General features: G+C 40.5%; 1 protein-coding gene across 3 annotated transcripts in view; it reads right to left on the minus strand.

Moving 5' to 3' along the window:
* The window catches only part of SEL1L2 (SEL1L2 adaptor subunit of ERAD E3 ligase), a 90,795-nt gene that overhangs the window by 59,352 nt on the left and 12,937 nt on the right, over positions 1 to 18,506 (minus strand). For 2 of the 3 annotated variants that reach the window (XM_047069858.1, XM_047069855.1), the window contains exons 2-3: positions 15,286 to 15,388; positions 10,470 to 10,632 (exon numbers count right to left, since the gene is read on the minus strand). In XM_047069858.1, the coding sequence (XP_046925814.1) occupies positions 10,470 to 10,632; positions 15,286 to 15,335 (213 nt within the window). In that variant the 5' untranslated portion in view covers positions 15,336 to 15,388. Of the gene's footprint in view, positions 1 to 10,469; positions 10,633 to 15,285; positions 15,389 to 18,506 lie in introns of those variants that run through there. The other variant, XM_047069857.1, reaches the window with a different exon arrangement.

An 18,506-nucleotide genomic window follows, 5' to 3' on the forward strand; every position in this document is an offset into this window, starting at 1 on the left:
TTCCATTGGATGTTCTTTCCTGCTTTGTCAAAGATGAGTTGGCCATACGTTTGTGGGTCTAGTTCTGGGGTTTCTATTCTATTCCATTGGTCTGTGTGTCTGTTTTTGTGCCAATACCATGCTGTCTTGATGATGACAGCTTTGTAGTAGAGGCTAAAGTCTGGGATTGTGATGCCTCCTGCTTTGGTCTTCTTCTTCAAAATTCCTTTGGCTATTCGGGGCCTTTTGTGGTTCCATATGAATTTTAGGGTTGCTTGTTCTAGTTTCGAGAAGAATGCTGGTGCAATTTTGATTGGGATTGCATTGAATGTGTAGATAGCTTTGGGTAGTATTGACATTTTGACAATATTTATTTTTCCAATCCATGAGCAGGGAATGTCTTTCCATTTCTGTATATCTTCTTCAATTACCTTCATAAGCTTTCTATAGTTTTCAGCATACAGATCTTTTACATCTTTGGTTAGATTTATTCCTAGGTATTTTATGCTTCTTGGTGCAATTGTGAATGGGATCAGTTTCTTTATTTGTCTTTCTGTTGCTTCATTGTTAGTGTATAAGAATGCAACTGATTTCTGTACATTGATTTTGTATCCTGCAACTTTGCTGAATTCATGTATCAGTTCTAGCAGACTTTTGGTGGAGTCTATCGGATTTTCCATGTATAATATCATGTCATCTGCAAAAAGCGAAAGCTTGACTTCATCTTTGCCAATTTTGATGCCTTTGATTTCCTTTTGTTGTCTGATTGCTGATGCTAGAACTTCCAGCACTATGTTAAACAACAACGGTGAGAGTGGGCATCCCTGTCGTGTTCCTGATCTCAGAGAAAAAGCTCTCAGTTTTTCCCCGTTGAGGATGATGTTAGCTGTGGGCTTTTCATAAATGGCTTTTATGATCTTTAAGTATGTTCCTTCTATCCCGACTTTCTCAAGGGTTTTTATTAAGAAAGGGTGCTGGATTTTGTCAAAGGCCTTTTCTGCATCGATTGACATGATCATATGGTTCTTCTCTTTTTTTTTTTTGTTAATGTGATGTATCACGTTGATTGATTTGCAAATGTTGAACCAGCCCTGCATCCCAGGAATGAATCCCACTTGATCATGGTGAATAATTCTTTTTATATGCTGTTGAATTCGATTTGCTAGTATCTTATTGAGAATTTTTGCATCCATATTCATCAGGGATATTGGCATGTAGTTCTCTTTTTTTACTGGGTCTCTGTCTGGTTTAGGAATCAAAGTAATACTGGCTTCATAGAATGAGTCTGGAAGTTTTCCTTCCCTTTCTATTTCTTGGAATAGCTTGAGAAGGATAGGTATTATCTCTGCTTTAAACGTCTGGTAGAACTCCCCTGGGAAGCCATCTGGTCCTGGACTCTTATTTGTTGGGAGATTTTTGATAACCGATTCAATTTCTTCGCTGGTTATGGGTCTGTTCAAGCTTTCTATTTCCTCCTGATTGAGTTTTGGGAGAGTGTGGGTGTTCAGGAATTTGTCCCATTTCTCCAGGTTGTCCAATTTGTTGGCATATAATTTTTCATAGTATTCCCTGATAATTGTTTGTATCTCTGAGGGATTGGTTGTAATAATTCCATTTTCATTCATGATTTTATCTATTTGGGTCATCTCCCTTTTCTTTTTGAGAAGCCTGGCTAGAGGTTTGTCAATTTTGTTTATTTTTTCAAAAAACCAACTCTTGGTTTCGTTGATCTGCTCTACAGTTTTTTTAGATTTTATATTGTTTATTTCTGCTTTGATCTTTATTATTTCTCTTCTTCTGCTGGGTTTAGGCTGCCTTTGCTGTTCTGCTTCTATTTCCTTTAGGTGTGCTGTTAGATTTTGTATTTGGGATTTTTCTTGTTTCTTGAGATAGGCCTGGATTGCAATGTATTTTCCTCTCAGGACTGCCTTCGCTGCGTCCCAAAGCGTTTGGATTGTTGTATTTTCATTTTCGTTTGTTTCCATATATTTTTTGATTTCTTCTCTAATTGCCTGGTTGACCCACTCATTCGTTAGTAGGGTGTTCTTTAACCTCCATGCTTTTGGAGGTTTTCCAGACTTTTTCCTGTGGTTGATTTCAAGCTTCATAGCATTGTGGTCTGAAAGTATGCATGGTATAATTTCAATTCTTGTAAACTTATGAAGGGCTGTTTTGTGACCCAGTATATGATCTATCTTGGAGAATGTTCCATGTGCACTCGAGAAGAAAGTATATTCTGTTGCTTTGGGATGCAGAGTTCTAAATATATCTGTCAAGTCCATCTGATCCAATGTCTCATTCAGGGCCCTTGTTTCTTTATTGACCGTGTGTCTAGATGATCTATCCATTTCTGTAAGTGGGGTGTTAAAGTCCCCAGCAATTACCACATTCTTATCAATAAGGTTGCTTCTGTTTATGAGTAATTGTTTTATATATTTGGGGGCTCCGGTATTCGGCGCATAGACATTTATAATTGTTAGCTCTTCCTGATGGATAGACCCTGTAACTATTATATAATGTCCTTCTTCACTCTTGTTACAGCCTTTAATTTAAAGTCTAGTTTGTCTGATATAAGTATGGCTACTCCAGCTTTTTTTTGGCTTCCAGTAGCATGATAAATAGTTCTCCATCCCCTCACTCTCAATCTAAAGGTGTCCTCAGGTCTAAAATGAGTCTCTTGTAGACAGCAAATAGATGGGTCTTGTTTTTTTATCCATTCTGATACCCTATGTCTTTTGGTTGGCGCATTTAATCCATTTACATTCAGTGTTATTATAGAAAGATACGGGTTTAGAGTCATTGTGATGTCTGTATGTTTTATGCTTGTAGTGATGTCTCTGGTACTTGTCTCACAGGGTCCCCCTTAGGATCTCTTGTAGGGCTGGTTTAGTGGTGACAAATTCCTTCAGTTTTTGTTTGTTTGGGAAGACCTTTATCTCTCCTTCTATTCTAAATGACAGACTTGCTGGATAAAGGATTCTCGGCTGCATATTTTTGCTGTCTAGCACCCTGAAAATCTCGTGCCCATTCTTTCTGGCCTGCCAAGTTTCAAAAGAGAGATCAGTCACGAGTCTTATAGGTCTCCCTTTATATGTGAGGGCACGTTTACCCCTTGCTGCTTTCAGAATTTTCTCTTTATCCTTGTATTTTGCCAGTTTCACTATGATATGTCGTGCAGAAGATCGATTCAAGTTACGTCTGAAGGGAGTTCTCTGTGCCTCTTGGATTTCAATGCCTTTTTCCTTCCCCAGTTCAGGGAAGTTCTCAGCTATTATTTCTTCAAGTACCCCTTCAGCACCTTTCCCTCTCTCTTCCTCCTCTGGGATACCAATTATGCGTATATTATTTCTTTTTAGTGTATCACTTAGTTCTCTAATTTTCCCCTCATACTCCTGGATTTTTTTATCTCTCTTTTTCTCAGCTTCCTCTTTTTCCATAACTTTATCTTCTAGTTCACCTATTCTCTCCTCTGCCTCTTCCATCCGAGCCGTGGTGGTTTGCATTTTGTTTTCCATTTCCTTTAAAGCGTTTTTCAGCTCCTCGTGACTGTTCCTTAGTCCCTTGATCTCTGTAGCAAGAGATTCTCTGCTGTCCTGTATGCTGTTTTCCAGCCCAGCGATTAGTTTTATGACTATTATTCTAAATTCACTTTCTGTTATATTATTTAAATCCTTTTTGATCAGCTCATTAGCTGTTGTTATTTCCTGGAGATTCTTCTGAGGGGAATTCTTCCGCTTGGTCATTTTGGATAGTCCCTGGTGTGGTGAGGGCCTGCAGGGCACTTCCCCTGTGCTGTGGTGTATAACTGGAGTTGGTGGGCGGGGCCGCAGTCAGTCCTGATGTCTGCCCCCAGCCCACCGCTGGGGCCACAGTCAGACTGGTGTGTGCCTTCTCTTCCCCTCTCCTAGGGGCGGGATTCACTGTGGGGTGGCGTGGCCCGTCTGGGCTACTTGCACACTGCCAGGCTTGTGATGCTGGGGATCTGGCGTATTAGCTGGGGTGGGAAGGCAAGGTGCACGGCGGCGGGGGGAGGGGGGCAGGCTTAGCTCGCTTCTCCTTAGGTGATCCACTTCAGGAGGGGCCCTGTGGCAGCGGGAGGGAGTCAGATCCGCTGCCGGAGGTTTGGCTCCGCAGAAGCACAGAGTTGGGTGTTCGCGCTGAGCGAGCAAGTTCCCTGGCCGGAACCGGTTCCCTTTGGGATTTCGGCTGGGGGATGGGCGGGGGAGATGGCGCTGGTGAGCGCCTTTGTTCCCCGCCAAACTGAGCTCTGTCGTCCGGGGGCTCCGCAGCTCACCCTCCCTTTGTCCTCCAGCCTTCCCGCTTTCCGAGCAGAGCTGTTAACTTATGACCTCCCAGACGCTAAGTCGCGCTTGCTGTCGGAACACAGTCCGTCAGGCCCCTCTGCTTTTGCAAGCCGGACTCGGGGGCTCTGCTTGGCTGGCGAGCCGCCCCTCCGCCCTGGCTCCCTCCCGCCAGTCCGTGGAGCGCGCACCGCCTCGCCGCCCTTCCTACCCTCTTCCGTGGGCCTCTCGTCTGTACTTGGGTCCGGTGACCCCGTTCTGCTAATCCTCTGGCGGTTTTCTGGGTTATTTAGGCAGGTGTAGGTGGAATCTAAGTGATCAGCAGGACGCGCGGTGAGCCCAGCGTCCTCCTACGCCGCCATCTTCCCAGAATCCCATTGCCATTCTTAGTATATGTTTCCAGCTTCTTTAGCCACATTGCTGTTGCTAAATTGTCCTCACAGTTTCCAGAAATATTTGCTAAGAGTGCAGGCAGGATTCCTGTACCTGGGTGGCACAAACAGCCTGAGAAGAAAGGTGGACACCCAGCCTGTTAGCCTGTTAACTCTCTATTAGAAAGCTGTAGTCAATGTGGCCTGTGGCCATCCTAGTTGCAGTCATTGAACTAGTTGTAGCACAGAATCTCTTTAGTTGTTCTTTGTACAAGGACATAAATCGACTTTAAGCAGACTTGCTACTGGAAACAGGTTTTCTTATAGCGATGACAGGGATGACAACAAAATTACAGAATAGAATCCAGCAATCCAGCTGTAGTACTAGACCAGGGTCTTGTAAGCTCCCTGTTCATCCAGTTGTTAACAATTTGGCCACTAGATCATGAGGAGGTCAGGAGGGGAGGGGGGAGTCTGAGTAAGGAATAAGAGTGTCCAGGATGTCAGGGAAAGCATGGGAAGTGCTTGGGACAGAGACTTTTTGCCATCTAGTATTGTAGCATTTCAATAAAACAGTTTGGTTGAAATTTGCATATCAGGTCAATCTCAGCCCTTCAGGTGATGTTTGTCTGCACTCATATTCTATCTTCTTATCCTCCTGAGACCAAACACACACATATATCAGACAGATATTATCCCCATTTTACAGAGGAGGAAATTGAGACTCAGAGAGTGCTGGTCACAAGAGCCAGTATTGGAGCTGAGATGTAAAGCCAGGACTGACTGACTCCAAAGACAAAGCTGTTAGGACTAAAAGTGTTACACGACATTATTCATTAGTGTTCTTTAACATCTGCTAAGGGATCGTGTACACATTGTTTGGTTCTTGCAGCAACCTTATAAAGTACTGTGGCCTTCTTATCAGTTCCCTTTTCAGGTTTGGGACATCTAAGGTTTAGAGAAGTGACACTGAAAGAATGAACAGGATGGAAGCTCATTAGGTTGTAGAATCTGCATTCACATATTGTCAAACTTTCTGACTCCAGAACCCCTGTTACCATACCATACCACGCTGAAGTCTGCAACTGCACATTTTTGAGAACACTGTCCCAACAATGCTTGCTTTTCTCTACAAAGATGGCATGGCCAACAGACATGCATTCAGATCTGTTCTTCCTGGCATCAGATTAGCACTCAGCCAATGACATTCTCCTACCTGATTCTCCTTCAAACCCATGGCAAGAATTTCAGGGTCAATTAACAGGGATTAGAGGGTGATCTGTGGCTGGAACCACATTACTTAGAGTATGGGGAGTGATATACTGAATTCAGCTCTGATATCCATGTGTTTTATGTATGATTTATGTTAATTTGGAATTTATTTTCTGGGAGTAGTAGTTTGACTCTGTATCAAAAACTTTATTTAAATAGAGACAAATAGGGGCGCCTGGGTGGCTCAGTTGGTTGAGCGTCCGACTTCGGCTCAGGTCATGATCTCATGGTCCGTGGGTTCGAGCCCCGCGTCAGGCTCTGTGCTGACAGCTCAGAGCCTGGAGCCCATTTCAGATTCTGTGTCTCCCTCTCTCTCTGTCCCTCCCCTGTTCATTCTCTGTCTCTCTCTGTCTCAAAAATAAATAAACGTTAAAAAATTAAAAAAATAAATAAATAGAGACAAATAAGTCTTTTATGTTGCCTATATCCAATATTCTAGACTGGGTAGAAATGTCACTTCTTCCTACAAGCCTTCCTTACCTGTTCTGGCAGAACCAGTTAGACTCTTTTCTGTGCCTGAAGCATTTTATACTGTAGTCTATCTAAATTGTGCTGCAAGTAACCTCTTTGACCTCGGCTACAGCAACTTCTTACTAGACATGTCTCCAGAGGTAAGGGAAATAAAAGCAAAAATGAACTATTAGGACCTCATCAAGATAAAAACCTTCTGCACTGCAAAGGAAACAATCGACAAAACTAAAAGGCAACCAACATAATGGGAGAAGATATTTGCATATCAGATAAAGGCTTAGCATCCAAAACCTATAAAGAACTTACCAAACTCAACACCCAAAAAACAAATAATCCAGTGAAGAAATGGGCAGAAGACATGAACAGACACCTTTCCAAAGAAGACATCCAGATGGCTAACTGACACATGAAAAGATGCTCAACATCACTCATCATCAGGGAAATACAAATCAAAACCATAATGAGATACCTCACACCTGTCAGAATGGCTAAAATTAACAACTCGGGAAATAAGCAATGCTGGCAAGGATGTGGAGAAAGGGGAACACTTTTGCACTGCTGGTGGGAATGCAAACTGCTGCAGCTACTCTGGAAAACATTATGGAGGTTCCTCAAAAAAATTAAAAACAGAACTACTCTATAACCCAGCAATTGCACTACTAGGTATTTATCCAAAGGATACAAAAATGCTGATTCAAAGGGGCACATGCACCCCAATGTTTATAGAAGTGCTATTGACAATAGCCCAAGTATGGAAAGAGCCCAAATATCCATAGATTGATGAATGGATTAAAGAACATGTGGTATATATACACAATGGAATACTACTCGGTGATGAAAAAGAATGAAATCTTGCCATTCGCAACAACGTGGATGGAACTAGAGTGAATTATGCTAAGAGAAATAATCAGAGAAGTCAGAGAAAGTCAGGTTTCATATAATTTCACTCATATGTACAATTTAAGAAACAAAACAGATGAACATGGGGGAAAAGAAGGAAAAATAACATAAAACACAAAGGGAGGTAAACCATAAAAGACTCTTAAATACAGAAAACAAACTGAAGGTTGCTGGAGGGGTGGTGGGTGGGGGGATGGGTTAAACTGGTGATGGGTATTACGGAGGGCACTTTAAAAAATAATTAATTAGTTAATTAATTTTTCAACTTTGTTAACATACAGTGTAGTCTACTTAACGAGTAGATTCCCGTGATTCATCACATACAACACCCAGTGCTCATCCCAGCAAGTGTCCCCCTCAATGCCCATCACCCATTTTCTCTACCCTACAAACTCCCCACCCCTATCAACCTTCAGTTTGTTCTCTGTATTTGAGTCTCTTACGGTATTCCTCACTCTCTGTTTGTATCTTATTTTTCCTTCCCTTCCCCTATGGTCATCTGTTAAGTTTCTCAAATTCTTATTTTTTCTTCCTTTCCCCTATGGTCATCTGTTAAGTTTCTCAAATTCCACAGATGAGTAAAATCATATGATATCTGTCTTTCTCTGACTGACTTATTCTGCTTAGCATAATACATGGAGGGCACTTTCAAGGATGAGCACTGGGTGCCATATGTAAGAGATGAATCACTGAGTTCTACTTGTGAAACCAAGACTATACTATATGTTAACTAACTTGAATTTAAATAAAAAAATTAAAAAATAAATTGTGCTTCAATTATATGTTTACATTTCAAATTGACCCATAAGGACTGTGAACTATTAGTCTTTTTCTACCCATCAACTAGGATTATGTTTGCTACAGAGTAGGTGTCCACAAAACAACTAGTGGCTTAATTAACTAATTAATACTCCCACTGAAAAATAAAGTACCTGTTCACTAGTTTGAAAAGGAATTTGGAAATATCAGTTTTAAATATTTATTTATTTTGAGAGACAGAGGGAGAGCATGTATGTATGTGTGTATGGGGGAGGGTGAGAGAGAACCCCAAGCAGGCTTCACCCTATCAGTGCAAAGCCCATTGTGGGGCTCTATCTCACAATCCTGATATCATGACCTGAGCTAAAATCAAGAGTTGGACACCTAACCTACTGAGCCACCCAGGTGCCCCTAGGAGATATCATTTTCAGTGCTGGACATGATGGTAACATTTAGTCTGTCTTGGAACTTTATATTTTTGATTAACCAAATATGGGTAATTAAAAATTTAAAACTCTCATATTTTATTATAACATTTATAAATCTGTTTAATATTTTGTAAATATAATATTTTATATTTAATTGGGGTAAAGATAGTATTCAACAACTTAAATTAATTAAAATTATACAGATATTTAAAATGGTGATGTTGATATATATATATTTATATGGCAAGATGTTTATGGCATATTATTTAGTGAGTAAAGAGGAGATTAAGAAATAGAAATTAAAGTATCTCATTTTTGTAAGAAAATTCTACATCGTTATGGGAAAATTCTAGAATAATAATAATAGTAGGAGTAATGATAATATTTATATCCTTTCTTTATTATGAATGATTACAAAGTTCCAGGTATGGAATTAAGCGCCTTCATACATTACTTTAATCCTCAATTAATTAATTAATCCTCAGTTAATAATTCCATGAACTCATTCATCATTAATTGGTTCAACATTGAACATATATTTCTTGTCCCAGGCACTGTGCAGACTTATTAGAGATAGAGCTGTGAACCAGATGGACATAGTATCTAGCATTTTATCATATCCTAACTCCAGAGATGAAAATTAGGGATGTTGTCCCACCCATCAGGGGTCTTCTGGCCCAGGTTCTGGTTCAACAAAACAAACATAGAGACTCATAGGCTCCATTTGCCATCAGTCTATTCAGGTGGATACAGCACAGGAATGATGGTCGCCCAGCAGGGCACCATCAGGCCTTCCCTTCTGTTGGGAGTTCTTGCTGCAGTTCACACAGTCTTCCAGCAGCCATTGTCTTTGGTCCTTCAGATGATGACTCAGACTCCAGGAGGTGAGATCCATACTGAGTGGGTTCAGGATCTTCATTCCTCAAGTAATGATATCATAGGTACAGTGTCCAGGGTTCTCATGAGAATCACTACCACCATCAGGTATTTACAGTTAATTTAGTTTGTTTGCCCCAGTACAAAGGGAGTTTGCCAATCAGAAGTCATTGCAATCATAAGCAATGCTACTTAAAAACAACTTAACATTTTACTCCTATTAGATTACCAGGGAAACAAAACTAGAGAGTGTAGAAGGGGAAAGGATTTTGTTAAGGAGGGATCTAATAAGCAAGTGGCAGAGTGAATTAAAATTTACGTCTTTCTGACTCCAAAGTCTAGCTTCTGTAATTTACTGGATGATACCAAAAATGATCTCTGGGAGGAAAGCTTTTTAGACAGCTTTTGCTTTCTTCTTTATACTGTCTGAATTCTCAGACTTTTTTTTTTTTTTTTGTAATGAGAATGAATTTCTTTTGTAATCAGAAATAAATGTTTTTATTAAAAAGACTAACAAGATGAAAACAAGCTTTTGGTGTAGCATTAAGTGAAAGTAGCCAGAAACAAAATTATATATGCATTTGTGTTGTGATTAAGATGATGTAAAAAGAGAGGTGCATGAGGAAGAAGCCAAGCAAAAATATAAAGCAGTCCTATCAGTAGTTGAGTCAGAATGGTTGGCTTGCGAAGGGCTTGCTTTATCTATCTGTTTGTCTGTCTATCTATCTATCTATCTATTTTCCAGATACTTTATGAAATTCTTATGTTATTCTTTGAATAAAATGAAATGCATTAGTAAAATAGAAAAGGAAATTTAAATGTAACTATATTAGGGGTTCAGAGTTCTCAAATTATGTCAAAACACACCCATGGACCTAAGATGGGAGGCTGAATTAGAGAGCAGTTCTGTTCCATTCCTGACATTTACCTATGTAACTGGAAGAATTTGCCCAGGGCTCTTGCTATGTCCCTACGCCGATACTACTATTTCAGTGCATTACGGTAACTTCCCTAGGTCTGTGTTCATGTGGTAGAGTGGGAATACTATTGCCCAATTCCTTTCACATGTCATTTATCTACTATGTAAGGTTTACTTTTTGTTCAAAACTCACGTTTTGGGCTTTATATGATCCTTCTTTAGCCAAGGACTCATATAATTGGATAGCTGCTGTTATGTTTTGCATACCAAAATTTCCAAATAGCAAAGCATCGGCCATTTTCTCCATAGCTTTCAAGTTTCCCATGTTAGCTGCTTTGGCAAAGAATACATAGGCTCTGTTTAAAAAATATGAAGGTAGAGGTTTGATTATCAAAAATGAAATTTTCTGCTCCCTCCTTCAGACTACTTCTAACAAGTAGGACCAAGTTGTCATTGCTGCTAACAATAAAATTTAGCTGAAGTCCGTCACATCTATAGACCAGTAGGTTTTTTTCCAGCCCTACATTATCTAAGATGACAATTTCAAATATATCTGACAAACAGTGAAGCTGCTAAAAAGGAGAAATATGCTTCAAGCTTATTCACCAAGTGAAGTGAAATATTGAGGCCCTTGTCCTAAAAGTGAACTTTCCCATGGCCACCCACATTATAGGAGTATTTATTTTACAAACTGAACTCTGAAATATGTAAGAATATAATCAAAACCAATCAAAAAATAATCAAAACTGGAATGTCACATGTAGAGAGCTACTATCATGAAAACAAAAGTCCCTTTATATTCTGAAATAATTTTCTAAAACAGAACATATTCTTCAGCACCATGTGGAAAAACAATAACCAAATAAAACCCAATGGTTATTAGGACTCTAAAGTCTGACTGCCTGGTTCAAAATCTGTGTCTACCACTTGTTAGTGTGGGAGCTTCAGGCAAGTTATTTAATTTCTCTGTGCTTCTCTCATCTATGGAGTAGGGATAATAATAGCACTAACTTCATAGGGTTGCTGAGAAGATTCAGTGAGATACTCCAAATGAAGTGCTTGGCATTAGTGCCTGGTACATAGTAAGCACTAAAAAAATTTTAACTATGATGATGATGATGACAAAGGTGACAATGACAATTGCATAAATTCTAAAGTTTCATAGCATGGCAATTGTTCTCCTGTAATTTGTGGGTAAATGGTGTGAAAGCTTAGTGATAGATGCCATAGGATTGCCTTATACTGTATTTTCTGAGTCCCAGTCAGAAATCACCTGGATCTGATGTGTATAACAAGTAGTGATGGAGAGCCTTTCAAGGTCAAAACTTGTGTCAGAGACAGACAGTACTTTTGGGGTTTATTTTTACTTTTATAATTTCCTTTTTGGTACCGGTAAGACAAGAAAGCAACTTCTACTGGTGACCTTGATTCCAATATAGGAACAAATACACGAATCTACCATTACTACAAACTCAGAAGGATCAGGAGATTCAGCTTTATGTACCGCCTGTCCATGCCGATGCTAAACGAATCTGTTCTTGGTGGCTGGAGCAGGGTAGAATGGGCTTGGACTGAATGATAGCTACATAGGCATTAGGGTTCTGGATGCCAACACAGTGAATAGACTCCAGTGAAACAAAAGAAGCCAGAGATTAACCATGGTCAGAGCAAGCTGAGATTCTGGGGACCAGAAGGCAAATAAGACAGAAGGTCTCAAAGGCCAGTGAGTACAGATGTCTGGCATCCAGGGGCAGGCATGACATCAGGACACAGATACCCTGAAGCCCTTCTGTCACATGGTTTGCTGCTGCAAACCACATAGCCTGCTGGGATTAGAAGGGCACCAACATGGAACAGGGCAGAGAAACTTGAGATGGGCTGCAGGAGCCTTTGCTGATCCCAGGGGGCAGTAAAAGGTTGCAAAATCAATTCCTCTAGGTGTCTCTGGTCCCCTGTCAGGAAAGTCCAAGGTGACATAAGGAATACTAGAAGCAGGACCCAGGGCTGAGGAAAGTTGTTGGTACATTAGGTAGGATTAAGATCTGGGCTGCAATCCCCAAGATGGAAAATGTAGGAGAAACTGGGCAGCATTAGCAGATCCCCAAAAGAAAGTTTAGTTAGGTATCTGGAAAATTTCTAAAGAATCTGGTATTGGATGCTAAGGTAGGTGCTGGGGAAGAAGGAGACTAAATGCATCTCTAGGATACATTAGAAACCTGGCGTAGGGCAGCAGCTTACTTCCAAATCTTCTTTGTTAAAGGAGAGTAATTCTTTTTTTTTTTTTTTAATTTTTTTTTTTCAACGTTTTTATTTATTTTTGGGACAGACAGAGACAGAGCATGAACGGGGGAGGGGCAGAGAGAGAGGGAGACACAGAATCGGAAGCAGGCTCCAGGCTCTGAGCCATCAGCCCAGAGCCTGACGCGGGGCTTGAACTCACGGACCGTGAGATCGTGACCTGGCTGAAGTCGGACGCTTAACCGACTGCGCCACCCAGGCGCCCCAAAGGAGAGTAATTCTTAATGACAGCTAACTCCGGCTGTCTCCAAGGCTTCTTGACTCCTGCAGACAGGTTTGTGTCTCCCTGACATATGCTCGCTTAACATCTTTACTTCTAGCACTACTGACCATTTGTAGCTGAATGAATTAGTGAATGAATGGGGTCATGATGTGGGTGTCGATGAGCCAAAAGGACTGGTAGCACCTTTATCTTATACAAGAAGTGGTGGACAAGGAGGGCATAGGATAGAGGAATGAATGGGAGAGAAATGATTCCTCTGTGGTCAGTAGGGTGTTTTTTCTGTCCTCTGACCAGAATCTTAGAGATGGCTATATTAGATGTAATTGGCTTGACCGTCCTGATAACTGAAGGAATTTCACTCAGTTTGCCCACAAATTCCTGAAGTCTCTTGCTGTGAACAGATTTGGTTTCATTTCTCTATCTACCAACTGGGAAGGGTCAGGGGACTCAGCTTTATGCACCTTCTCATGTATCTATGCGACTGCAAAGATAAGCTGCTCTTGGGGTGCTTGGCTGGCTCAGTTGGTGAAGCATGTGACTCTTGATCTTGGGGTTGTGAGTTCGAACCCCATGCTGGGTGTAGAGATTACTTAAAAAGAAAATCTTGAAAAGAAAGAAAGAAAGAAAAAAGCTGCTCTTCCGGAACTCTTTAGCAAGGATAGGCTAGGCAAGAATAGCCTGAGATTGAATGACACCTAGGTAGGCATGTAAGTTCCTGCACTGCTGGATGGTCTGCTTTCAGAGCTGGGGTTTCCTCCCATTCTTTAAGCCAAAGAGGAAGGCACCCATCAAGGTTAAGTGGATAGTTACTTGGGAGCTTCTAAGAGTGATTTTGTCCCTTTAGACTGAATCTAGGGTTTCCTTGAACTTAACAGGGTATACCCAGTGGGCCTTCATCTTGGGTTCATCTGCTATTAACCTGAAATCTGAGGGACCAGCCCCTTTCCAGAATTCCATTGTTCTCTCATCTAGGTGGGCTGGGTTGAGAATTCTTTATTCTTACTCCTTCATTCAGTGAGCACATGAATGAGCAGACTTCCATAGCAGGCCAGATTGCATTTTGGGGGGTCTGATTTAACCCCATACTCATCATGATAGCCCCCAGACATGCTCAGCATGACACCCAGGTTTTGTAGGGGATGGTTTCCTTTGCTCTTATAAGGAGCTTCTAACTTTCCCTAGAGAGAGGTCCAACTCCTTTACCTCCTTTCTTGCTGCTTTGGAAGAATTACAGAATATTTTTGACCTTCCATTTACTCCTGTATAATTTGGGGATAATAATTTATGACTCTTAATATCATTGTGAGCAATGAATGATATTCTATACATAAATACCCAGAACAATAACTAGCACAAAGAAGGAGTTTAATAAATGGAGGTTGTTTATAGTCGAGTGCCCCTTTACCCTCTATACTCTTATGCTCTTTGGGGAAGCTTTGAATTTTAAGAAAGAACTCAGGAGCTCTGTTGCTGCCCTGTCTAGGGCCAGCTACCACAGCACTGGGCTGCTTTCCCCGGAGCTGGTATGCCCAATTTGTGTGAAAACAGATGTCTCCTAGTTGGAGGTAGAGAGCCCATTCTTTTTATTATTATTGCTTCGGGACACACTTGTTTTCTTCTCTCCCACACCTTCTTCCTCTTACCATTTAGAGGACTAGAGATAAAAATAACAAATCTTTATCTTCTGCTTACTATGTGTTGGGCATCCTAAGAGCCTGACTGCACTATCCAGAGCACAGGGAGGTTAAGTAACTTGTCCAGGATAACACAGCCAGTAAATGGCACAGCTAGGATTCGATCCCAAGGTTTTAATTAGAGACTTGAGGGGTGACCTCATGTTGCGTCCCTCTACTCTGGGGACAAGATATTTCTTCCTCCCCATCAGACAAAGTAGACAAGGAAAAAGAGAAATGATGAACATGGAGTGAGACCATGTGGCCACAGCTTGGTTACGTCCCAGCTGTGTACTTGTGATCATCTCACTCACATCTTTGAATCTCTATTCTCAGCTGTTTACAGGGGGAACATGAAGTTCTTCTTAACTCATAAGGCTGTTCTGGGATATAATGGAATCACATACATGAAAGTGCCTTGAAAACCACAAAGTGCTCTATAAATGATGAGTTAGGCAGAATAAAGCATTCTAAAACAACCACTCTAATTCAAATAACAGATTTTATTTTATTTGAAATACCTAATAAATAAAAGTCAAAACAGAATATTCTTGCCTGAATACTCAGATCAGTGCCTTAACTCTGCATTTCACTTAAAGTGTAGGGACCACAATTTCATATACAATTCTGTTTGTTTAGGCTGGTAGTTTGTAGGATTCTTTAAACATCAATTGATCCTTTTCAAAACAAAAGCTTATGGGCAAATAAACTTATTTGTTATCCCAATAAGCTTTTAACAACAAACGAGATTTTGAATTGTTCTTTTTTCTCAGCCAGGAATTTAAGTTGGCTTAAATAACTGGATAAAGACTTACTCTGCTTTTTGTTTTTGGCTTTTAGACTGCTGGAGAATCTTGATGCCCATCTTAAACAGCTGGTCTCCTTCATCTGTGAAATTTTTCTTTGCTTGCTTTCTTACTATATATGGGCAAACAAGGAAAAATAACATCATTTTTATGTTTTATATTTTATTTTTTTAAATTTATTTTGAGAGAGAGAGGGAGAGAGAGAGAGAGAGAGAGAGAGAGAGAGAGAGAGAGAATCTCAAGCAGGCTACATGCTGTCAGCACAGAGCCTGACATGGGGCTCAGTCTCACAAACCATGAGAACATGACCTGAGCTGAAATAAAGAGTTAGACACTTAACCAGCTGAGCCACCCAGGTGCCCCATGTTTTATATTTTTAAAATAATGTGCTGCCATATTAGTTTGGGTTTTTCTTATGAGGGGGTTCAGATGAACCTCCCTAATATGTGCCATTTCGGCATGTGGATTATTTTGAGCTGAAGACATTCAAGGCTGGAAAGACTCAAGAAGAGCTTTTTACCTCCCCCTTAACTGCCCATAAGAATTTAGATAGAGGGCCTGGTCCAGGAAGATAGCTATCACCAGAGATAACCATGCAGAGTATGGGCTAGGTGTGGTAAGATAGGGGAAGTTGGTAGGTCATGTTTGTTCCAATTCCTCCCTGTCCTATTGTCTCTACATGGCATGAAAATCATTTGTTTATCAAACATTTGCTCTTCCCATCTTCCTGTGAATTGTCTTCCTTCCCTTTGAAGCCCTAGTCCCTTACTTCCTCAGGATGGTTTATAAGCCTTACTCACCCATATAAAATTAGATTTGTTTTTCTATTAATTTGACTTATGTCAATTTAATTAAAAACCCAACCGAAAAAACCTCCTTTCCTCCTTTACACTCTCCTTATTTTTTAACCTCTGCATTTCAAGATCACCTTGGTTTTGTTCAGAAGATAAAAGCTGTCTACAAAAGTATCCTCTTCCTGTCTTTTGTTAAAGCATCTGGAGGGTGGAGGAGATAGAAAGATGCTTCTGATGGTAGGAAGGAGAAGGACGCTCCCCAGTCTGGGAAAGCGATGCAAGGTTCCACAAGTACAAAGCAGGACAGAAGGTCTTCAGGGAAGGGGCTGCTTGGTGTACTCTAAAGAAATGATCTGAGCACCAAGGTCTCATCTTGCAGACTCCCTTGTCTGAACATGGCCCATAAACCTTAGAGCTATAAGATTCCAAGAGAATATGAGGACCGAGAAATGGACATAGCCTAGATATCCAATGTGCATCTAGGATTGGAGGAGAAAATCTCCCTGAAAATTTTGCTCTGCCCAAGGCTCCCTCCTCCTCCCCAACAACCTCTCTGAGACCTTGGGGAAAACACAGAGAGAGAGTACCAACAACAACTTGCCGTGTTGGGAAGAGGGCTCAGAATTAATTTTATAGGATTTAAATAAAGAAATGGAATTTTACCTGCTACAATAATATTTCTCAAACACTTATATAACACTTCACAATTTTCAAACCATTGTCATCAGTTTACAGATGCAGAAAGCTATTTGGAGGGAGAGTCAGCTTTACAGCTCCTACTACACCCACACAGTGCATGTGCACATGTGCAACACACACACACACACACACACACACACACACACACGCACACACACACACTCACACTCCCTTCCACATCACAGTGCCTCTTGAAGTCCATTATGACACTCAGTGAAACCTCTGATTAGGTGAAACATGCCTGAAACCATTTAAAAAGAGAGGCATTTTGAGGTTTGATGCCTCATTAAGAAGACTACAAAAATCTTTAAGTGGTTCCTGTTTTTCTTCTCCCTGACAAACCATCAGAGTTGTTCAATTTCTTTTTTAAATTAAAAAAATTGTTTTAACTTAAAAGTTAATTTGCAATTATTTCGAATGCTTCAAGTATCCAATCAATTCAGTAACACCAGACACTTTTAGTATCTAATTTTTGCTTTGAGTTATATGTTATCTATAGTCATGACTAAAGAGGAAAAATAATGGGAAAAAAACCTACCAATCTTTGATTTGAATAGAAATTTCTCCTATTATCGTGCTTTCAAAGAGCAAAAATCCATTTTGAAAGGTTGACTCTGCATGCACATACATATGAGAAATGATACACCACTACAGATTTCCACCCATGGTTTTTACTTCTATTTGTAATTCTATTTTTGACTTCCCAAATGTACTGAAATAAGTTTTCTTTACAATAAGAGGGCTCAATTATCAAATAAAATTCTCTTGACAACACTTTAATTTCCTTTTTATGGTTTAACAATTTCCAAATTTGGGGAAAGCATAGTCAGGAAGTGACTCGAGGATATTATTCTGAACTTGAGGTAAAGAACCTTCCTGAATCCAGAATCTTCTTCTTCTTTTTTTTAAGATAATTTTTGAAGTTTATTTATTTTGAGACAGAAAGAGGGGAGGAGAGGTGGTGGGAGAGGGAGAGAGAATCCCAAGCAGGCTCCCCGCTGTCAGCACAGAGCCCACTGTGGGGCTTGAGCTCATGAACTGTGAGATCATGACCTGAGCCAAAATCAAGAGTCAAAAATCTGCCCAATCGACTGAACCACCCAGGTGCCCCAAATCTGGAGTCTTCTCAACAGCCAAATAGTGGATGCCTGTTGTTCTTTCCTGATAAGGGCTCGAAGCTAACCTGAGTGGTGGTAGGAATGAGCATCAGGAGTAAAAGAGGGCACAGTAGGTGTGCCAGAGAGCAGCAAGTATGGGAAGTACTTCAACTAGATGGATTTGTATTTCAGTGTTTGCCAGAGACATAATTTATAGAAAGTTCTTGACATGTTATTACATCCGCAGTCTTAATTATCATTTCATACCTAACTTGAATACTGTTATGGGCTGAATTGTGTCCCCCTAAATTCATATGTTGAGTGTATCTCAGAATGTAACTTTATTTGGAGATAAGGTGTTTAAAGAGGTGATTAAGTTAAAATGAGGCCATTAGGGTGGGATCTTAATCCAATATGACTGGTGTTGCTATAGGAAGAGAAAGAGACATCAGGGAGATGCAGGCACTAAGACCATGTAAGGATACACTGAGAAGCCAAGGAGAGATGCCTTAGAATGAAACCAACTCTGTTGGCACTTTGATCACAGACTTCCAGCCTCCAGAACTGTGAAAAATAAATTTTTGTTGTTTAAGCCACCTTGCCTGTCATATTTTAACATGACCTCCCTAGCAAACTAATA

The sequence above is a fragment of the Lynx rufus genome, unplaced genomic scaffold (genome assembly GCF_022079265.1).
Source record: "Lynx rufus isolate CCGP_SWC_20201006 ecotype Redwood Valley unplaced genomic scaffold, mLynRuf1.p SCAF_8, whole genome shotgun sequence".
In the NCBI taxonomy this organism is placed as follows: domain Eukaryota; kingdom Metazoa; phylum Chordata; class Mammalia; order Carnivora; family Felidae; genus Lynx; species Lynx rufus.